The sequence below is a fragment of the Chiloscyllium plagiosum genome, unplaced genomic scaffold, assembly GCF_037043375.1.
Source record: "Chiloscyllium plagiosum isolate Xiang-an unplaced genomic scaffold, Cpla_swu_hap1 HiC_scaffold_33, whole genome shotgun sequence".
Classification (NCBI taxonomy): domain Eukaryota; kingdom Metazoa; phylum Chordata; class Chondrichthyes; order Orectolobiformes; family Hemiscylliidae; genus Chiloscyllium; species Chiloscyllium plagiosum.
Genome location: NW_028270171.1, coordinates 20,253,927 through 20,275,247, shown reverse-complemented (window position 1 = coordinate 20,275,247; position 21,321 = coordinate 20,253,927). Strand labels below are relative to the sequence as shown.

General features: G+C 43.9%; 1 protein-coding gene across 1 annotated transcript in view; it reads right to left on the bottom strand.

Moving 5' to 3' along the window:
* Positions 1-3,461: 3,461 nt before the first annotated feature.
* LOC148141244 (uncharacterized) overlaps positions 3,462-21,321 on the bottom strand; it is a 36,667-nt gene continuing 18,807 nt past the window's right edge. Inside the window, exons 3-6 of the mRNA XM_087978112.1 lie at positions 15,122-15,370; positions 11,736-11,843; positions 9,384-9,448; positions 3,462-5,384 (exon numbers count right to left, since the gene is read on the bottom strand). Coding sequence (XP_087834238.1) covers positions 5,052-5,384; positions 9,384-9,448; positions 11,736-11,843; positions 15,122-15,370 — 755 coding nt within the window. The 3' untranslated portion in view covers positions 3,462-5,051. The remainder of the gene's footprint in view (positions 5,385-9,383; positions 9,449-11,735; positions 11,844-15,121; positions 15,371-21,321) is intronic.

Here is a 21,321-nt window from a genome sequence, read left to right as displayed (position 1 = left end):
CTTCCAACCCTGGCAACATCCTGGTAAATCTTTTCTGAACCCTTTCAAGTTTCACAACATCTTTCCGACTGGAAGGAGACCAGAATTGCATGCGATATTCCAACAGTCGCCTAACCAATGTCCTGTACAGCTGCAGGCTCAAAGGGCTGAATGGCCTACTCCACCTATTTTCTGTTTCTATGTAAAGTGAGGTTTGCCAGTCACCATCTGCTGTGTCCTGTAGATGTCAGCCATTGCTGTCAGTAGTCCTGAGGGAATCAGGTGGCAAAAGGGCATTTTGTTGCTGTACCCCGCCCCCCAGATTAAGTTAAATATGTGACTGGGGATCTGCCCATTCAGAACATCTATCTCAAAACAGGGATCGCTGCTTGGAGTCCCAACCTCATTGGCATGTGTCCAATCGTGATGCCCTCCTGGCCTTGCCACGCTCCACCTGGCATTACTGGGTATATCTGAGTGACAATTGCTTAGAGATTATTTACCTTGCGTGCAGAAAAATCCTGTCCATCAAACAGAATTGTTTGCTAATCACTGTCACTGTCATTGCATTGGGCCCATAATAGTCAGCTTTCTCGGCAAATGAGCCACAGAACGGTGCATGCGTGTTTTGTATTTAAGTGCTATGAAAGCATGGATTGAGATTTTACATCATGGGTCTGAATGAGGAGCTGTCTGCTCCATAGGATGTGTGGGTACAATTGGAATCTTATACAACTGGGAAGGCATGGTGGCTCAGTGTTAGTGCTGCTGCCTCACAGCACCAGGAACCCGGGTTCGACTCCACCCTTGGCCCACTGCCTGTATGGAGTTTGCACATTCTCTCCGTGTCTGCGTGGGTTTCCTCCGAGTGCTCTAGTTTCCTCCCACAGTCCAAAGATGCATGGGTTTGATGGATTGGCCATGCTAAGTTGCTCATAGTGACCAGGGATCTGTTGGATTAGCCATGTGAAATACAGGGTTCTAGGGTTAGGGCATGGAGCTGGTCCTGTGGGCGCTGCTCTTCAGAAGATCGCTGTGGGCTCGAAGGGCTAAATGGCCTGCTTCCACACTCTATGAAATGTGAATCACATCTAATTGTGCTGTCGAAGGGTAAGAAAGGCTTGTTGCAGGATAAGATCAGCTGTGAAACCACAATTAACACTGAGTTTATATCAGACAGATGTTATGTCGCTAACTAACTCAGTGGTGCTTGTCTTAATCTCCATCAATGCCCAGTGGTAAAGCTCACATCACTCTTAATTTAGTAAATGTTAAACTATCACTTGTGTAAACAGCTGATGACAAATCCCAAGGCTTTTGCTCTGAAGAGTCTGAAATGAAATGTATGAAATGTTGTACAGTTCTTGTATGTTCCTGTTTAATTCTCATTTGTCAGATAAAATGATGCATTTATAATGGATGTGCTTTTAATGTGGAGACACGTAACACTTGTACTGTCGACAGTGGAGTGGATTGTCCAGAAATCTAATGGAATTTCTACAATTAAATAACAATAAACAGACACAAGAACACTGATCTTAAAAGATGTGGTTTCCTTTGTGCAGAATTCACCAAGGGGAAATAGTTAACCTTTAGCAATGGTACAAAATGAGAAGCATCACTTTGTCCACCCATTATACACCTCTGGACTTTTACTTTTCAGTCTCCATTGAGGGGTGTGGTGAGTTGGGTTCCAGAAATGTAGGAAGATACCTGTATCAATGCAGCATCTGCACAGTTCCCACTTAGGCCTCCATTGTTGTTGTGATACAAGTTGGCAAACCACCAGCAAACTTGATTTAAATTTGATTTATTATTGTCATATGTACATCAGTCCAGTGAAAAGTTTTGTTTTGACTGCAGTACAGGCAGATCATAACGTAGAGATCATAGGATGATAGAACAGAGCAAGGAATACAAAGTTATGGCTGCAGAGAATTTACACAAAAAGCATGATCAACATTAGGTTTAAAATTTGAGAGGCCCGTTCAGAAATCTAACGATGTAGAGATGCCGGCGTATAACTGGGTTGGACAAAGTCAGAAGTCACATGACACCAGGTTATAGGCCAACAGGTATATTATAAGTATTTTCACCTGAGGAAGGAGCAGTGCTCCGAAAGCTTAAGATTTCAAATACGTCTAACAACGGTGGGGAAGAAGCTGTTCTTGAATCTGTTGGTAAGTGTGTTTGAGCTTTTGTATCTTCTGCCCGCCAGAAGAGGTTGGAAGAGATTATAAACCGGAGTGGAAGAGGACTCTTAATGATTTTGGATGCTTTTCTGAGACGGCAGGAAGTGTAGATAGAGTCAATGGATAGAAGGTTGGCCTGCGTGATGGACTAAACTGTGTTCACAAAACTACCTGTAGTTTCTTATGGTTCTTGGCCATACCAAGCCGTGATGCATCCAGCTACAGGTTACTCAGCTACAGGTTACTCAGCTACAGGTTACTCAGCTACAGGTTACAATTGTTTAATCAAGTGTACACTTGGAAAACAACCCTTAAAAAGTCTTAGACTGAACTCAGGAAGAGATGCAAATTCTTACTTCCTTTACACTGTCGGTCATGTACTCCATTTTAATATGGTTACTTTACAATCACATATTTCCCACAGTACATGCATCAGGCATTATTCTTCCCTAACCAAGGGTCCCCTTCACTCCAACCATCCTTGTTCTCATCACCCACTCCCTGGCCTGGCTCCTCTCCCTGGTCTTGTTCCTGATCCTGTCTAATAATCTTCTGTCATTTTCTGTTTATATCTCATTTCAGTAAAAGACACTTTTTAAACTGTTTAACCCTCATTTAACCCTTTCACTGTTAACCTCTCAACTGCTCCCTGCTCAGTTTCTAACTTTTCTGCGTGAACGAGCATGGGACATCATTTTGTAATCTAAAAGGTACTGTGTAAACTTCTACGTGTTGTTGGTCCCCTGACAAAAACAAATTGTAGCTCCCCAGTCAAGTGGAAGAACGTGTCTACATTGTGTTTTTGACTGACTTTAGGTGGATATGGAGTAAACATGTAATAAATATTTGGCTTCAGTTACCATGGAATCTGTCTGTCAGAACATAGGCTTTAGAAGCAGGAATAGGCCAATCATCAGTTTGAGACTGTCCCACCTCAACTCTGCATTTCTGCCTAACCCTGATTCCCATTGTTAAGCAAGGATAACTTTTTTAGATGCTTGCCCAAATATATGATTTGGGGTGCTGGTGCTGGGCTGGGGTGGACAAAGTCAGAAGTCTCATGACACCAGGTTATAGTCCAACATGTTTATTTGAAATCTCAAGCTTTCGGAGCGCTGTTTCTTCACCTGATGAAGGAGCAGTGCTCCAATGGCTTGTGGTTTTGAATAAACCTGTTGGACTATAACCTGGAGTCGTGAAACTTCTGACTTTGCCCCAAAAACTGGTCTAACCTGGAGCGCTGTGATCTCTACCTCAGCTAGGGCAGGGAGGCTGGTTCAGATCCACCCTAGCCAGGATGGGGATCCAGAGTGGTGCTGGAAAAGCACTGCAGGTCAGGTAGCTGCATCCGACGTTTCGACATTTCAGGCAAGAGCCACTCCTGATGAAGAGCTTTTGCCTGAAACCTTGATTTTCCTGCTCCTCGGATGCTGCCTGACCTGCTGTGCTTTTCCAGCACCACTCTAATCTTGACTCTAATCTCCAGCATCTGCAGTCCTCACTTTCACCTAGAATGGTGGTCCATGCTATTGGCATCAATCTAATGTCAGTTCCTATTGACAGAGCCAGCCAGACTCCAGCTCCCTTTGTTCATGAGTCAGGTCGTGCTCAATACACCATCCCCTGCCTGATATGAGTTTTGTTATGTCATAATTATTATTGCATAAAGACACAGTCTCAGCTCTCTCTTTAGTTAAGCTGCAGCTAATTTGGGCCTGTGTGAACACAGAACATTATTTTACATGCGTTCAAACATCGGCTCCAGTATTTATTGGGGAAGAGATTCAGTCTGGTCAGACCTGATTTGCATGTTTGGCAGATCTCAAGCAGAAAACTCAGCAGCACGGTGGCTCAGTGGTTAGCACTGCTATCTCACAGCGCCAGGGACATGGGTTTGATTCCACCCTCAAGCACCTGTCTGTATGGAGTTTGCACAATCTCCCTGTGTCTGTGTGGGTTTCCTCCTACAGTCCAAAGATGTGCAGGTTAGGTGGACTGGCCATATTAAATTGCCCATAGTCTATGGAGATGTGCAGATCAGGCGGATTAGAAATGCAGGGAAGAGAGTGATGGGTCTGGGTGGGATGTGCTTTGGAGGGTCAGTATGGGTTGAATGGCCTCCTTCTGCAGTGTGGGATCCTTTAAAGACTGGTTGCCAGAAATGGGATGGGTAGTTATGTCAGCTTGAGAGATTATGGAGTGAGTTACGTCACTGCAGTATTCCTAGCCAGTGACCTGCTCTTGGAGCCACAGTGATGATACAGATCATCCAGTCAAGAAGTGCATTGAAGTGGTCAAATCACGAGATATTGAAGCACGAAGGTGGATTTCAGCATCAGTGGGCTGAAAGAGAGGCAAAGCCGTATGACATTACTGAGGTGAAAATAGGCAATCATGAAGATAACACTAAAAAAAGAGGCTGGAAGCTTACCCCAAGGTTGCCAACAGATTGACTTAGTCTCAAACTGTTGCCAGGCAGAGGAATGTACTTGCCATTCAAAATCAATGGCTTCAGTTTTCCCAATATTTAATCAGAGAAAGTCTCTGCTCATCCAGAAAATGGACATCAGGTGAGCTGCAACACCAATTCTTGCCACACTTTAGTGAAGGAATCTTAGGTGATGGGGTGCCATATGAATTTGATTGGCAATTGTAATTTACAGCAATGACACAGGCCTGGGAGCAGGACCTTCTCCGCTATGTTTCCTGTTAATTGACATTAGACATTGTGGACACAGGAGAACAGATAGAGATGGGGCATTGAGAACTTAAGTTACATAATGTTGCAATCTTCTGAACATCCGGTGGACAATAGGTCCCTGATAACAATCTAAAGCAAGTTCAGGATGCAGCATTGAAATAAGGGCCCCTCCATCATGGTTAAGATAATCGTTCCTTCCTTCTTTTGTCCATTGCTACCAGATCTAAGGCTGAGTAAAGCACTTCTGTTTCCTCTGACATTCGCTGTGTCTGTGGCAATTGTTTGTGCCATAGCAACGCCTGCCGTGGTGACAAATCAGGAAGCCTTGGTAACTGCTCCCCTGGCAACTTATGGTCCCCTGGCAATCGCTGCTTCTGCGGTAGCCTCTGCTCCCCTGGCAACTGTTGTTCCCGTGGTAACCACAGGTCCCCTGATAACTGCTGCTCTGGTGATAACCGCTGGTCTCCTGGCAACTGTTGCTCTCGTGGTAACCGTTGGTCCCTGGGGAATGGCTGCTTGTGAGAAAATAGAGAATTTAAAGGTCTACACAAGGAAAAGTAATCTTCTGGACATTGCATGTGAAAATGTTCTTATAGAGAAAGGGAGACAGAATGACTGACCATTCACAAACACAGGACATCGCAAAGCATTTTACAGCCAGTTATGTATTTTTGTGAACTCTTGTAACTCTTTCATAAAAGCAATTCAGACAAATTAGCTAAAGGGATTCTTTAAACAGTACACTCCATGTGATGAGCAAAAAGAAAGGGGTCTTGCAGAGCAGCATTCCTCCCTCTGTATCACAAGCCTCAGGTTCAAGCCCCATTGATGGCCTTGGACGGTGTGACATATTTGGGCCACAACCAGGTCAATGATTAAGCTGTAAGTCTTTCTGATGTAACGATGGCAGGCAGACCAGAGACAAAGGCTCTAACTTGGCCAGAACCATGTAATAGCTGTAAAACAACAGCCTGCCCATGTTAACAAGAGTTCATTGTTTTCATTTGGCAGTGTCTGGGAGGGATGCCCAAGAACAGAGATGGTTACATTATTAATTAAGGGATAATTGAGTGAGCACCGTGTGTGTAGAGGGAACAAGTAATCAGTGAAGTTGGTGTTTTGTGATGTGCAAGCTGAAATTAAATTATGACCAGAAAAGTATATCAGAGATTGTGTCTAATTAACCTTCTAACCTCTGGCTTTGAATGTGCATTCACAGGTTCTTGCCACAGTCAAATATTACCCTCCTCCTAATGAACTACCATGCACACAGACACACACGCACACAGACACATGCGCTAACATACATACACAGGCTCACACTGCACACACGCAGTAACACAGACACACGCATGCATGCACACAGATGCACACGAACACAGACAGACACGCACGCACATACACATGCGCTATCACAGATACACAGACACACACAAACACACATAGTAACACAGACACACGCATGCGTGCACACAGATGCACACGAACACAGACAGACACGCACGCACATACACATGCGCTAACACAGATACACAGACACACACTGCACACACGCAGTAACACAGACACACGCATGTGTGCACACAGATGCACACGAACACAGACAGACACGCATGCACATACACATGCGCTAACACAGATACACAGACACACACACAAACACACACACAATGAAATAGACACACACTGTGGCACACACATGAAGAAAAATAACATGCGTTTCTGAAATTAAAGCAAGATGTGGCTCTTTAATGTTGCAAATACATCCCCAAGCGTCTGCTGGAACATTTCAAAAGTATTCTCCACTCAATATGATATTTCAGTGCGTCTATAGCCACAGGGAGAGGTTCGTCAGCCAGCCAGAGTCTGCTTGTCCACAGCTGCCAACACCACCCCTCTTGACCTGCAGATGGTCACCATGTCAAGGCCCAGTAGGAGCACAGCAAGATCCCACAAACTGAGATGCCATGGTGACCAAAATGATCTGTTTTTAGGTTTTGGTTGAGAGATAAACATTGGCCAGGATACTGAGGAGAGATGCTCTGTCCTTCCTCACAATAGCTCCGGGAATGTTTTACGCACCCCTTTGAGTGTGTTCAGCTCCCCTGAAAGACAGTTTACTTGCTGCAGTGTAGCATTCCTTGGCGCTAGCCCAGCATTCAATACTCAAGTTGTTGGATCTGGTATCAAACTCACAACCTCCCCTGGACTATTGGTCACTGAATCCAAGGTGACATTACCACTGACAGCAGGAATAAGTGGCTCCAGCAAGAGCCAACGCAGGAACTGGGTCTACCTCCCTTGCTTGGCATTCTCGACCCATCTACAATCTTTGACATGGTTGAGAACACAATCCTCCGCTAACGCCTCTCCACTGTCAGATGTTGTGAAACTTGAAAGGGTTAAGAGAAGATTTACAGGGATAGTGCCAGGGTTGGAGGATCTAAGCTATAGGGAGAGGCTGAACAGGCTGGGGCTGTTTTTCCTGGGGCGTCGGAGGCTGAGGGGTGACCTTATAGAGGTTTATAAAATCATGAGGGGCATGGATAGGGTAAATAGACAAGGTTTTTTTTCCCTGGGGTGGGGGAGTCCAGAACTAGAGGGCATAGGTTTAAAGTGAGAGGGGAAAGATATAAAAGAGACCTAAGGGGCAATTTTTTCACGCAGAGGGTGGTGCGTGTATGGAATGAGCTGCCAGAGGAAGTGGTGGAGGCTGGTACAATTGCAACATTTAAAAAGTATCTGGATGGGTATATGAATAGGAAGGGTTTGGAGGGATATGGGCCAAGTGCTAGCCAGTGGGATTAGATTGGGTTGGGACATCTGGTCGGCAAAGACGGGTTGGACCAAAGGGTTCTGTTTCCATGTTGTACATCTCTATAAGTCTATGACTGTATTCTGAACTTTTTATTTCTGTACCCAGGCACCTTTATACCTAAGATGGCGCCACAAGTGGTGACTTGTAAACTTCTCACTGTGAGTACATGTGACAATAAAACTAATTCTAAGATTCTCACTAAGATGAGGCAGGAAAGCACTCTCCTAGTTTCAACCGCATCTGTCTAAACATAGCCAGAGATTTCATTCTTTTTATGCTTTGCCATGTGACCTCTGCAATCCTTAATGATTATAACCTTCGACCTCCATATACCCCGCCCTTCAGTGACACCATCTGAAAACATCATGTTTATGATGTCATAACATTGCTGATATTTCCACGTCCTCCAATCTCGCTATGTTCTCAGACATCATGGCTGGCACGTGTTATTCGATGAGCACAAGTTTCTAACAATTGGAAATCGGGAAGGCCCAAAACCTTTGAGCTGGTAAAAACTTCATTCCCCAGCTATTGACTCCGTCCCTCTCCATAGCAACCATCTGAGGCCCAACCTGACTTTGCAACTTGGCTGCCTTGTTAGACATCCCAAGGTAAGCTTCGGTTGGATAGGGTACAGAAGAGATTGACCAGGAAGCTGCCGGGAATAGAAGGTTTGAGTTATAAGGAGAGGCTGAGACTTATTTATCTGGAGTGTAGGAGGTTGAGGGGTGACCTTGTAGAGATTTATAAAAGGGGCATAGATAAAGTGATTGGCAAGAGTGTTTTCCTGAGTGTTGCAGAGTTCAAAACTCCAGGACATATTTTTAAGGTGAGAGGAGAAAGACTTAAAAGGGATTTGAGGGGCAACTTTTTCACACAGAGGGTGGTTCATATGTGGAATGAGCTGTCAGAGGAAGTGATAGATGCAGGTTCAGTTACAGCAATTAACAGACATTTGGGCAGGTACGTGAATAGGAAAGGTTTAGTGACATATGGACAAAATGCAGGCAAATGGGACTAGTTTAGTTTGGGAAACTTGGTCAGCATGGATGCGTTGGACTGAAGGATCTGTCTCCGTGCTGTATGATGTTATGACTCTACTAACACCATTAGTAAGCCCTGTTTCTACATTGGTAGCACTATCTTATGCTACCCCAGTTCATCTGCTGGTGGACCACGGAGCACTAAAGCCGATGTCTTTTATTGCTGGCATAAGTAGGTGACTCACAGTAAAGAAGGGGAGGAGATGGCCTGGTGGTATTAGCACTGGACTACTAATCCAAAGACCCAGGTATTATTCTGGGGACCTGGGTTCAAATCCTGGCATAGCAGATGGTGGAGTTTGCATTCAGTTTTTTTTTAATCTGGAATTAAGAGTCCAATGAACCTATTGTTGATTGTCAGGGGAAAAACCCATCTAGTTCACTGATATCCTTGAGGAAGGAAACTGCCATTCTTACCTGGTCTCATCTTTTCTCATCTATGGCCTATTAGAGTCTGGATCCATAGCAATGGGGTTGACTCTTAATTACCCTCTGGGCAACTAGGGATGGGCAATAAATGTTGGCTCGGCCAGTGATGCCCTCATCCCATGAATGAATTTTTTTTAAATGTGGGTTTTCAGGAGTGTCTTAAAGGTGGACAACAACTTGGGAGTGGAGAGGTCTCAAAAGAGAATTCAAGACATACTCACCCTGGAACCAACTTCAATTAACTGTGGGGCTGGAGTCCAAATATTTGACGGTAAGTTATTTGCACCTGAAGGTATCAAAGAGGCACTAGTGTGATTACATTGTCCAAGGAAATTACAGTGATCTCTACAATATCTCATCCTGCTATACCGCCAATTAATGCTTGCACTCCTCCCAGCCAGGTGTTCCGGGTTCAAGTCCCACCCCAGGACCTGATGGTGATGGGGCTCATCCCACAGCTGGAGTATCAAATTGGAAATCCTCCCAACACACTGGTAATGGCAGATGGTAAGACCTCGCCATAGGATGGAGCCGCTACCAGATTGCAACATGCAGGTAATAGTGCATTGGGCTGTCTGAGTGAACTGAAACTTCACGCTCAATGAAGGAGGAGTCCAGCTCATCTGTGCAAAGGACAGGACTGAAGCACCTATAACCAGCTTCTGCTGGATGTTGAGCCATCTCAGCTATATCCTGAGGTCCCCAGCATCACAGATGCCAATCTTCAGCCAATTCACGTCATATGGTATCAAACAAATGGCTGTAGGTACTGGGTTACCGCAAAGGTTAAGCAACCTTCCAATACCGCCCCATCAGCTTCCTCTCCATCATTAGTGAAGTGAAGGAAGGTGTCATCAACAGTGCTATCCAGCACTACCTGCTCAGCAATATGCTGCTCAGTGACGCCTAGTTTGGGTTCCGCCAGAGCCACTCAGCCCCTGATCTCATTACGGCCTTGGTTCAAACATGGACAAAAGAGCTGAATTCCAGACGGGAGGGGACAGTGACAGCCCTTGACATCAAGGTCGCGTTCAACCAAGTGTGGCATCACAGAGCCCGAACAATTCTGGCGCGAATAAAAATCAGGGGAAGTATTTCCACAGGTTGCAGATATACCTGACATTAATGGAAATGGCTGTGGTTGTTGGAGGTCAGTCATCACAGCTCCAGGACATCTCTGAAGAAGTTCCTCAGGGTAGAATCCTAGGCCCAACCATCTTCAGCTGCTTCATCAATGACTTTCCCTCCATCACAAGGAATTGGGGGTAATTCGCTGGTGATGGCACATTGTTCAGCACCAATCGTAACTCCTCACATACTGAAGCAGTCCATGCCCAAATGCAGCAAGACCTGAACAATATCCAGGCTTAGGCTGACAAGTGGTAAGTAATATTCACGCCACACAAATGCCAGACAATGCCCATTTCCAACAGGAGTGAACTTAGTGAGCTCTTCTTGACATTCAATGGTGTTACCATCACTGAAGTCCCCCACTATCAATGCCCTTGGGGTTACCATTGATCAAAAATTGAAATGGACATAACGAAACAAATACTGCGGCTGTGAAAGCAGAGGATTCTTTGGCAAATAACTCACCCCTGGCCCCTCAAAGCCTGTCTGTCATCTACAAGTCAGGAGTGTGACGGAATACTCCCCACTGCTTGGATGGGTGCAGTTCCAACAACATTCAAGGAGCTCAATACTCTCCAGGACATCCACAAACATCCACTCCCTCCAGTACCAATGCTCAGTAGCAGCAATATGTACTATTTACATGATGCAATCCAGAAGTTCACCAAACATCCTTAGACAGCACTTTCCAAACTCAAAACCACTATCTTCTGGAAAGCAGATACATTGGAAGACCCCTATAATTCCCCTCTCAGCCACTCACCATCCTCACTTGGAAATCGACATTCCTGCAGCATCGCTGGGTGAAACTCCTGGGATTCCCTCACTAACGACATTGTAGATCTACCTGCACACCAAAGGCTGCAGCAATTCAACAAGGCAGCTGACTACCACCTTCTCAAGGGGCAATTAGGGTCTGACCCAGCCCAGTAAAAAACAAACTAGAATTCTAACAAGAACAATCTCAAACTTGTGTTTTCTCAACAATCTATTATAAATAAGATCAAGAAGAAAGCAATGGTTGAAATCTGAGCTCAAATCTGATTATCCCGATTCCAATAGAATTCAGGGAGCAGAAACTAAGGTGGTGCCTGGCAACACTGGAAATGAACTTGCTAATCACAAGAGGAACAATGCTAAAGCCAGAAAGGGAAGCCCCTAGCTTCCATCTCTCACTTGTGCTGAGATAATATCTCTGGCAGACAACAGAAGGAGTTACGATTGGTTGTGGGCCTGGTGGGTCTCAAATGATTTCACTAGGTTTGCAATTGGATCCAGGCAAGTTAGAATTGGTTTCCACACAGTAACAGTTGGTTCTAGAGACATTACTTTTAACTAAACGCTCACTACAATTAGCTTAAGAAATTCTGGACCGGTACCAGTGGCTTCAATCCATGGCCCTTGCTGCCCAACCCCCTCACCCTACCCAAACAGACAGGTACCTTTGTGTCTGCAGCAATTGAAGTAAATGAGAACGCAGAGCAGTGTTATTATTAACAGCCCAATAACTGAACCCAAAGACCACGTCAACAAATCCAGGCCATTCAACCCTGCAAAGAAGAAATAAAACATTAACATTTGCAGTGAATAACAAAGTTTTAACACTCCTGCATAGAAAATAGAGAGTTAGAGAGCTCACCTAGGTACAATTGCCATTCTGTCTGCATTGCTTGAACTGAATTTTATTAAATTCCATATATTTTTAGGGCTCGGCAATGAAATAACTCCAGGGAGGCTGGTATCCCATCATCAAGTTACCCTTTATTTACACATGCAACATACAAGGACTCTGACCAGGCAGTTCACAGCCAGTGCCCAGATGGAGGAGAACCCCTGATACACCTGCTTTTTTTTTAAGCAGTGCCCTTGTATCCTGTTTATATTTTTATTTAACCCCCACACTACCGCCTAACTGCGGTAGTGCTTATTTTTCTACACCTCTGTATAGGTGTGAGACACAGTGAGAGACACAAGGTGCACGAATCTCTATTCAATTTCCACCACCAGGAAGATAGGAAAACACCCAAGTGGCCAGTGACAAACACTGCCCTTCACATCAAAGGGCAGTGCTGTGTGATCAAACAGTGAAGGGGAGGGTAGGGACTAAATCAAAATAGAATTGGAGGGAGAAATAATGCACTCCACTCCCTGCGGCGCCCACCTCTCCCTGAACAACTCCAGGGTGTTGGTGAACACCACGTGCTCCTTCTCCAAGGACACCCGGGCCCTAAAGTAACCGCGGAAGAGGGACAGGCAGTCGGCCCTAATGAGTACACCTGCTTATTTTTTTTTCTTTTTTAGGATTTGAACCCCAAATTTCACTGTTTAGCGAGCTAGTACTTTAACCAACTAAGCTAGAACATCATGTTGACACTCCTGTTTATTTTTATTCTAAAATTAACCCCCACACTACCACCTAAGTGAGGTAGTGCTTATTTTTCCCCCAGCATCCATGGTGTGTGTGTGCAGGTGTGAGACACAGTGAAAGACACAAAGTGCACGAATCTTTATTCAAATTCCACCACCAGGAAGATAGGAAAACACCCGGGTGGCCAGTGACAAACACTGCCCTTCACATCAAAGGGCAGTGCTGTGTGATCAAAACAGTGAAGGGGAGGGTAGGGACTAAATCAAAATAGAGTTGGAGGGAGAAATGATGCACTCCACTCCCTGCGGCGCCCACCTCTCCCTGAACAACTCCAGGGTGTTGGTCGACACCGCGTGCTCCTTCTCCATGGACACCCGGGCCCTAACGTAACCGCGGAAGAGGGGCAGGCAGTCGGCCCTAATGAGTACACCTGCTTATATCTGTCAGCCAGGGCTCCCTGACTGGCACCAGGCTAACAGCCCCAATCAGGTAACCCATATCCAATGAGACTCACCTGGCCAACCTGATTCCAGTCACTACAGGCAAACTCAGGTATAAATTGACATTACAAAGGCTTTTTTTTTTGGCAGGTGGAGGGGAGGAACCCAAATCTCCCTGTCACTGAAAATAAAGAATTACATTTATCTAGAACCTTTGATTATGTCCTAAAACCATTTATACAAAGTACTTTCAAAGTGTGGTCACTGTTGTGATATGGGAAGTGCAGAAGCCAATTTGCACACAGGAGGCTCCCAAGAACAGCAATGTGATGATGACCAGATATCTGGTTTGCATGTACTGTCGATTAATGGGTAACTATCAGCCAGGACACTGGGGATAACACCTACAGCATTTCTCCCATCTTATGCAGTGCGATCAGAATGCAGGAGGGATCTCACATTTACAGTCAACTTGAAAGGCTATATCTCCAACAACACAGCATCCCCATCAGCACTGTGCTGGACGGTTAACGTTGATTGGGATTTAGGTCTCTGGAATAGGATGTGAACACACATGCTTGTGATATAATGACAAGCCAGCTACCACCTGAGCATTCTCTAGGTAAACTAGTGTAGCTTTCAAATCCTAGAATAACTCTAAGTGGTCACTTAGCATTAAACCAGCAATGAAGGCTAATCCTACTTCATTGAGGGTCAATCAAGCCATTAAATATCTTCTATTTATTTATAAAACTGAAGTTGGATGCAAATAAATCTCTCTCTCAGAGATGGAGTTACTCCTTTGTACTCCATTTTTTTTAAAAAGCTATTACTTTAATGGGATATAGGTGTTACTGGCTAGGTCAGCGTTTGCTGTTCATCCCTAACTGCCCTCGGGAAGGTCATGGAAAGCTGTCTTCTTGAACTGCTATGATCTATAGTGTAGGTTGACCCACAATGCTGTGAGGGAGGGAGAGGACAAGGATTTTGACCTCGCAACCCCAAAGGAATGGTAGTACCTTTCCAAGTCATGATGGTGACTGGCTCAGAGGGAGCGGCGTTTCCATGTATCTGCTACCCAGGTCTCACCAGCTCTCAGGGCGAGAATGAGTTCTTCATGGTAACCTCTGCTGGTGAGGGGAATTGAACACAGACATGATAGTACCTACTCTACAGTACAGATCATCTGCCCAGCCGTCTTTGGAGAGACGGTGCAGATTCAATGAACTCTTTCTGCGCTGTAGGGATTCTAAGCTAACCAGCCCCTGATAAGTAGTGAATCCAAAGTCAATAAGACTATTGAACTGGGATCTTGTCCTCCAAGATAGGTGGCACTGTGGCGCAGTTACCCAAAGTCACATGTCTTTGCACTTTTAAAATTGGCACTGTCACCCACTGCTAGCCACTTCTACTGTTCCTGCCAACCTACAGGATTTCCCATCTGCTTCTCCTCCTCCTCCTCCTCCTTCCCCCAAACAATTCCCCCATATTCTGCAGCCCAACTCCTCCAATTCTACCCTCAGGTGACTATCTGTGTAACACATTCTCCCCGTGTCTGCGGGGGTTTCCTCCAGGTGCTGGGGGTTTCCTCCCACAGCCCAAAGATGCGCGGGTTAGGTGGATTGGCCATGCTATAAAAATAATTTCGCTATGGTATTCAGGCATATGTACATTAAGTAGGTGAGCCATGATAATAACCCCAAGCAGGATTAGGATTTGGAGGGGGGGGATGCTCTTTGGAGAGACGGTGCAGATTCAATGAACTCTTTCTGCGCTGTAGGGATTCTATAATATTTGGGCAGGTACATATGAAGGGACAGGCCCATGTTGCTATCCTGATGAAGGTAAAGTTCACGTGAGACACGCAGATACAGCCTTCCTGTCTCTGTGGTACAATAACCTACCCTGTGTAACTGGAGTTTAATGGTCCTGACTTATCTAACCATTTAGAGTCATAGTCGCCGAACAGCACGAGTTAATAAAGGCCAGCTTTAACAATTGCATTTTGAACACAACGTACTCTCTGCAGGATGGTTTGCCGCTGTTGCTTCAATGGTTTCGCACTGACACATCTCCAATATTCCCAGACCATCTTCAAGCGTGACATTGCAGTACATGTTGAGCCTCTTTGTTTGGCTTTTGGCAGCCCCACCCGTCACTCTTCTGTTACTCAGTGTGGCGTTCAACATTAACTGGGCATAACCCCTGTTAATTTCAGTGACAACACAAGTGGATCCATCCTTTCTCCTTCCGTTCCTGTCAGCGGAATCTTCAGAGAAAAAGTAAGCAATTAATCAAAATGATGAAACGCTCAATTCGAGAGGGTGATATTGCAACATTTAAGTGGTCGTGTTATTTTCTAATAATTGGGTTTGCAGGTTTTTTTTGAAGCATATTGCACCTGAGAAAATCTTTCGGAAATTTTCCAAAATTCCTTCCAGTGAAAGAGATAAGAGATGAACGATCCAATGAGTTACAAGAGATATATAGAGACAGACAGACAGATAGAAAATAATATGGAGATAAAGATAAACATAAATATTGTTGGCCACCAACTTTCCACAACATCAGCCAAAATATTACTGTATTGATGTTTTTGCACTGGGCTGATTGGTGATAAATGAGATCTTTTTTACTTCAAAAGGAGCATCTGCAGCTTGAACAATGGATCAGACACATAGCAGATTTAGGGATATGGATTTATCAGGCTTCCTCAGATGGCCTTTAGATTCATCAATAGCAGCAAACCCATGAGTCTGCTAGTAAAAGAATGTTTTATTTCTGATCTCGAGTTTCCATTAGAGACTTCTTTCTTAGTCAGCTTTAATTTGTTGTTATCTCTCTTTTTGCTGTGTTAATGACCAGACCAAACCTGCCTTAAAAATATATTCAGAAGATAGTGTGGACCCTAACTTTTCCTTATTTTAAACCTAAGTCTAAGGTGCTGCATTCCAGATGCAATTCGATTGGTTAAACCAACTTGACGTTTAGTAAAACACAATTTATTCATATACTCTAGTTAAAGTACAACGAAAGACAAAAGTAAAGAATTGGCAACGCTGCAACTCTATTGGAAAGCTTAACAGAATCGAAATAGTAACTGTTCCAATATAGCAATATCCCATAAACACATCCTTGGCAAAGATTATTTCATATGCAACTCTAGCAGGAGGAAATACATCAAGAGAACTCAGAGAAAGGGTGTCGCCGGGAGAGATGTACTGTAGCAACAGACACGGCAACAACCGCTACTGAGAAAAAGCTACAAAAGCTAAAACATCCCGGTTCTGTGAGAGCTTGATCCTACCAAATCAGGCTGCTTCTGTTGTTCCAACTTTAAAAAAAAAACCCAAGGCCTCACAAGCTGTTTACTTTATAAGTTTTCAATAAACATCTCTTCACCTCTGCCTTAAAACCTTTCTTTATAAATCCAGGACAAAACCGACCTGTTAAAGCTATAGTATCATCACAGCTGGTCCATCACAAAGTTTGCTAAAATACGTACAGGTGGATTCAAAACGTATTGAAATAGATCAGAACTTCAATCTAATGGGTTAGCGAAATAGGGGTCGATTAGATTAGTTGAACAAACAGAAAAAACTTGAAAGAATAGGGTCATAGAGATGTACAGCACGGAAGCAGACATTTCGGTCCAACTCATCCATACCAACCAGATATCCTAAATTAATCTAGTCCCATTTTCCAGCACTTGGACCATATCCCTTGAAATCCTTTCTATTCATGCACCCATCCAGGTGCCTTTTAAACGTTGGAATTGTACCAGCCTCCATCACTTCCTCTGGCAGCTCATTCCATACACGCACCACCCTCTACGTGAAAATGTTGTCCCTTTGGTCCCTTTTAAATCTTTCCCCTCTCACCCTAAACCTACGCCTTCTACTTTTGGTCTCTCCTATCCTGAGGAAAAAACCTAGACTATTCACCCATGTTCTTCATGATTTTATAAATCTCTATAAGGTCACCCCTCAGCCTCCAACAGTCCAGGGAAAATAGCCCCAGCATATTCAGCCTCTTCACATAGCTCAAACCCTCCAACACTGGTAACATCCTTGTAAATCTTTTCTGAACCCTTTCACAAGTTTCAAGCAGGGAGAGCAGAATTGTATGCAGTGTTCCAAAAGTGGACAAACCAATATCCTGTCACAACATGACATTCCAACCTCAGCACTCAATGCATTTACCAATAAAGGCAAGCATACCAAACGCCTTCTTCACTTTCCTATCTACGTGGGACCCCACTTTCAAGGAACTATGAACCTGCACTCCAGGGTCTCTGTTCAGCGACACTCCCCAAGACCTTACCATTAAGTGTATATGCCTTCCCTGATTTGACCAACCAAAATGCAGCATCAGACATGATGAGCATCAGAATTTGGGAATGGGAACAGAAAATGCTGGAAGTGCATCAATAGCGAAGGAGAAAGTGATTTTTCTGCTTTTATCAGGACTTAGAACAAAAGGTAGCTGGGCTGACATAAAGCATCAGAAAGCCAGACAAAATAGAGCAGTAATCTATTTGGATGTGACAACGAATTAAGGAGAAAAAAGTCAGATAAAGGTACAGAGGGAGGATAAAAATATTCAAAAATCTTCAGGAACCAACAGAATAAAAGTTGAATTTTAAGGATTCGTGGATAATGTAGTTTGTGGTGACCCCGTGAAACTAGTTAATTAGATAATAGACTTCTATATGACAGGAAATTGCCCTCTTTTGATTAATACCTTGGTTATTCAAAGCAACCAAAGCACATCTTCATACGGAGAGGTGTCAATGCAGACCTCGGCGAATAGAGATTGTGGGAATCTGCTAAATGGAGCAGCGGTATAATTCAGTCAGTGCTGAGGGCAGAGGAGGTGTTAAACCAAGGTACACAGTAAATATATAAATAACCACAGAATTGTTGTGGCACAGAAGGAGGCTATTCAGCCCATTGCACCTGTACTGGCTTTCCAAATGAATGTCCCACCTAGTGGAAATGGCGGGAGAGGGGTAATGTCAGAGGACGAGTAATCCAGAACTCCCCAAGCTTATGGTTTTGGGGGCACTGTTTAAATTTCATGAGAATGGTGGTGAAATTTGAATTTAATAAAAATCTTGGATCAAAGGCTAATCCAATTCAACTACTGTCAATTGTTATTGATTCGTAGAGTTATTAAGTACGGAAACAGACTTTTCAGTCAAACCAGTCCACACTGACCATGTTCCCAAACTAAATTAGTCCCACCTCCCCGCTTATCGCCTATATCCCTCCAAACCTTTCCTGTTCATGAACTTATCCAAGTGTCTTAAACGTTGTAACTGTACCTGCATCTACCACTTCCTCTGGAAGTTCACTCCACACACCAGTTATGTAAAAACGTTGCCCCTCATGTCCTTTTTAAATGTGCCTTCTAGTTTTGAACTTCCTCATCCTAGTGAAAAGACCCTTGTCATTCACTTCATCTATGCCCCTCATGATTTTAAAACCTCAATAAAGTCACCCCACAACCTCGTATAATTCAGTAAAAAGAAGTCCCAGTCTTTCCGTTCTACTTATACTCCATTCCTATCAACATCCTGGTAAATCACTAAGGGATCCACCTGCAATATATCCAAATTTACTGATGATACAAACAAGTAGATGGAATCAGAGTAATTAATTACATCCAAGGGGTTAAAAGTCAGATTCACTAAGCAACAGGGATCCAAATCACATTATAAATAAAAATTTGATAAAGATAAAAATTAAAGTGTCCCATTACTAAACTAAAACATACATATACATAAAAGCCAAATAGTTAGATGTTTAAATAAAATGACGTGAAAGCTGAACCTCTGCAGCATTTTTACATTTTAGTGGGAATCTGCATTTAGGCGATGTTTAATTGACTTGTTTTTTTCCTGTACTCGATGGAGTTTCTAAGGATGAGAGGGGATCTGATTGAAACTTGCAGAATACTGAGAGGCGTGGATAAAGTGGATGTGGAGAAGATGTTTCCACCAATAGAACTTGTGGGACGACCCTTTAGAATAGAGATGAGGAGGAATTTCTTCAGTCAGAGGCCGGAGAATGTGTGGAACTCATGGCCGCAGAAGGCTGTGAAGGCCAAGTCGTTGAATGTATTTAAAGAGATGGTTAGGTTCTTGATTGGTAAGGGGATCAAGGGTTATGGGGAGAAGGCAGGACAATGGGGTTGAGAAACATATCAAACATGATCAAATAATGGAATGGACCTGGTGGGCTGAATTACCTACTTCTGCTCCTATATGATCTATCTCATAACACCTTTGTGAAGGGGATCAGGGAGTTCGCTGTGGTGCCTTGGATTGTGTCTGTTTCCCAGTCGGTATGACTTGGGAGTGGGGGAGATACCTGTCCACTGTCACATTGTTAACCACATTCATAAATACTGGGGGGAAACACATGTTAGTCTGTGAAATCGGCACAGCCATCCTCTCTGCATTCCTCCAGCCAAACTTCACATTTCTCAGCATCCAATTCCATCTGCCCTGTGCCTGCCTAACGTACCAGCCAATCTATAACCTCCTGAGGTTTGTTTTGAAGCTGGGAAATGTGTAAATAATAGCATAAGAAATTAGCAAAGAGATGAATACTGTACAATGCAAGTCCCTGAGTTCTTTCAAACATCTCGAAAACTCTGATTCTGTGAAAGCAGCTCACCTTAGTTTTATAGTTGCACTCCATGAGGTAACAAACATATTGAACTTCTTCATAATGGTCCCAGTCCCTAGTCATCACTGCTTGCTGATTGTTATACCTCCCACAAATTGCAAATCCCAATCTCTGAATTAAATTTGAACCACTGAGGTGAGATTTTGGATGAGAAACACATGTAAGTATACTGTAAGTTAAAACAGTTCCAACCTCCATTTCTCTTTCATTTAAATGGAACCTTGGGTTTGCTATGCGGCTGATCACAATCCTTCGCTGAGCTGAGGTGTGGAGATGATTCAGAATCTAAGCAAATGTCAAGGAATCACTGGCACCATCGAGCCAAGCTGTGGCCAACTTGGCATTTGTAGCATCTACTGCTAGAGTCATACAGACCCTTTTGGTCCAACCAGTCCATGCCGACCATGTTCCCAAATTAAACTAGTCCCACCTGCCTGCACTTGACCCATATCCCTCCAAACATTGCTTATTCAGGAATTTATTCAAACGTCTTTTAAACATTGCAACTATACCCATATCCACCACTTCCTCTGGAAGTTCATTCCACACACAAACCACTCTCTGTGTAAAAAGATTGCCCCTCATGTATTTTTAAAATCTCTCATCTCCCCTTAAAAAAATGCCCCCCAGGTCTTGAAATCCCCCACCCTAGGGAAAAGACATCTACCATTCACCTCACCTATACCCCTCATAATTTTATAGACCTCTATAAGGTCACCCTCAACCTCCTACACTCCAGTGAAAAAGTCCCAGCCCATCCAGCCTCTCCTCATAACTGAAACCCTCCATTCCTGGCAACACCCTGGAAAATCTCTTCTGTTCTCGTGCCTCCCTTTTGTTTAGCAAACTTCCACATTTTGAGGCATTGTGGGCTTTGAAGTCAGGCCCTGTATACCTCAAGTCATTAATCGTGGGGAGCAGCAACTCCTTACACCAAGCTGAGTGGGAATCACTGCTTATTTCTGCCTCTCTTAAAAAACAATGGTTCACCACCAATCTTTACTCTTTCTTCCTTAACCAACAATGGAGATATTTTCTAATCGACCTGTTCAGAGATGCTATTGCACATATCTGGAGCAGATGAGACTTGAACCCAATCCTTCTGGCTCAGCGGTAGGGGTGTTACCACTGTCCCACAACTTAAAATGAATTGTTAAAGTGAAATGTTTAAAATGAATGCTAACATTGAATTTGCCTTCCTAACCAACTTAACCTGCGTGTTAACCTTAAGAGAATCCTGAACTAGAACTCCCAACTCTCTTTGTGCTTCAGATTTCTGAAGCCTTCCCCCGTTTAGAAAATAGTCCACACCTCCCTTTGTCCTCCCACATTATATTCCATCTGCAACTTCTTTGCCCACTTTCCTAACCTGTCTAAGTCCTTCTTCAGCCTCCCTGCTTCCTCAACACTACCTGTTCCTCCTATCTTAGTGTCATCTGCAAAATTAGCAACAATGCCCTCAGTTCCTTCATCCAGATCATACATGAATATTTGTAGCCCCATCAGTGACCCTTGTGGAAATTCA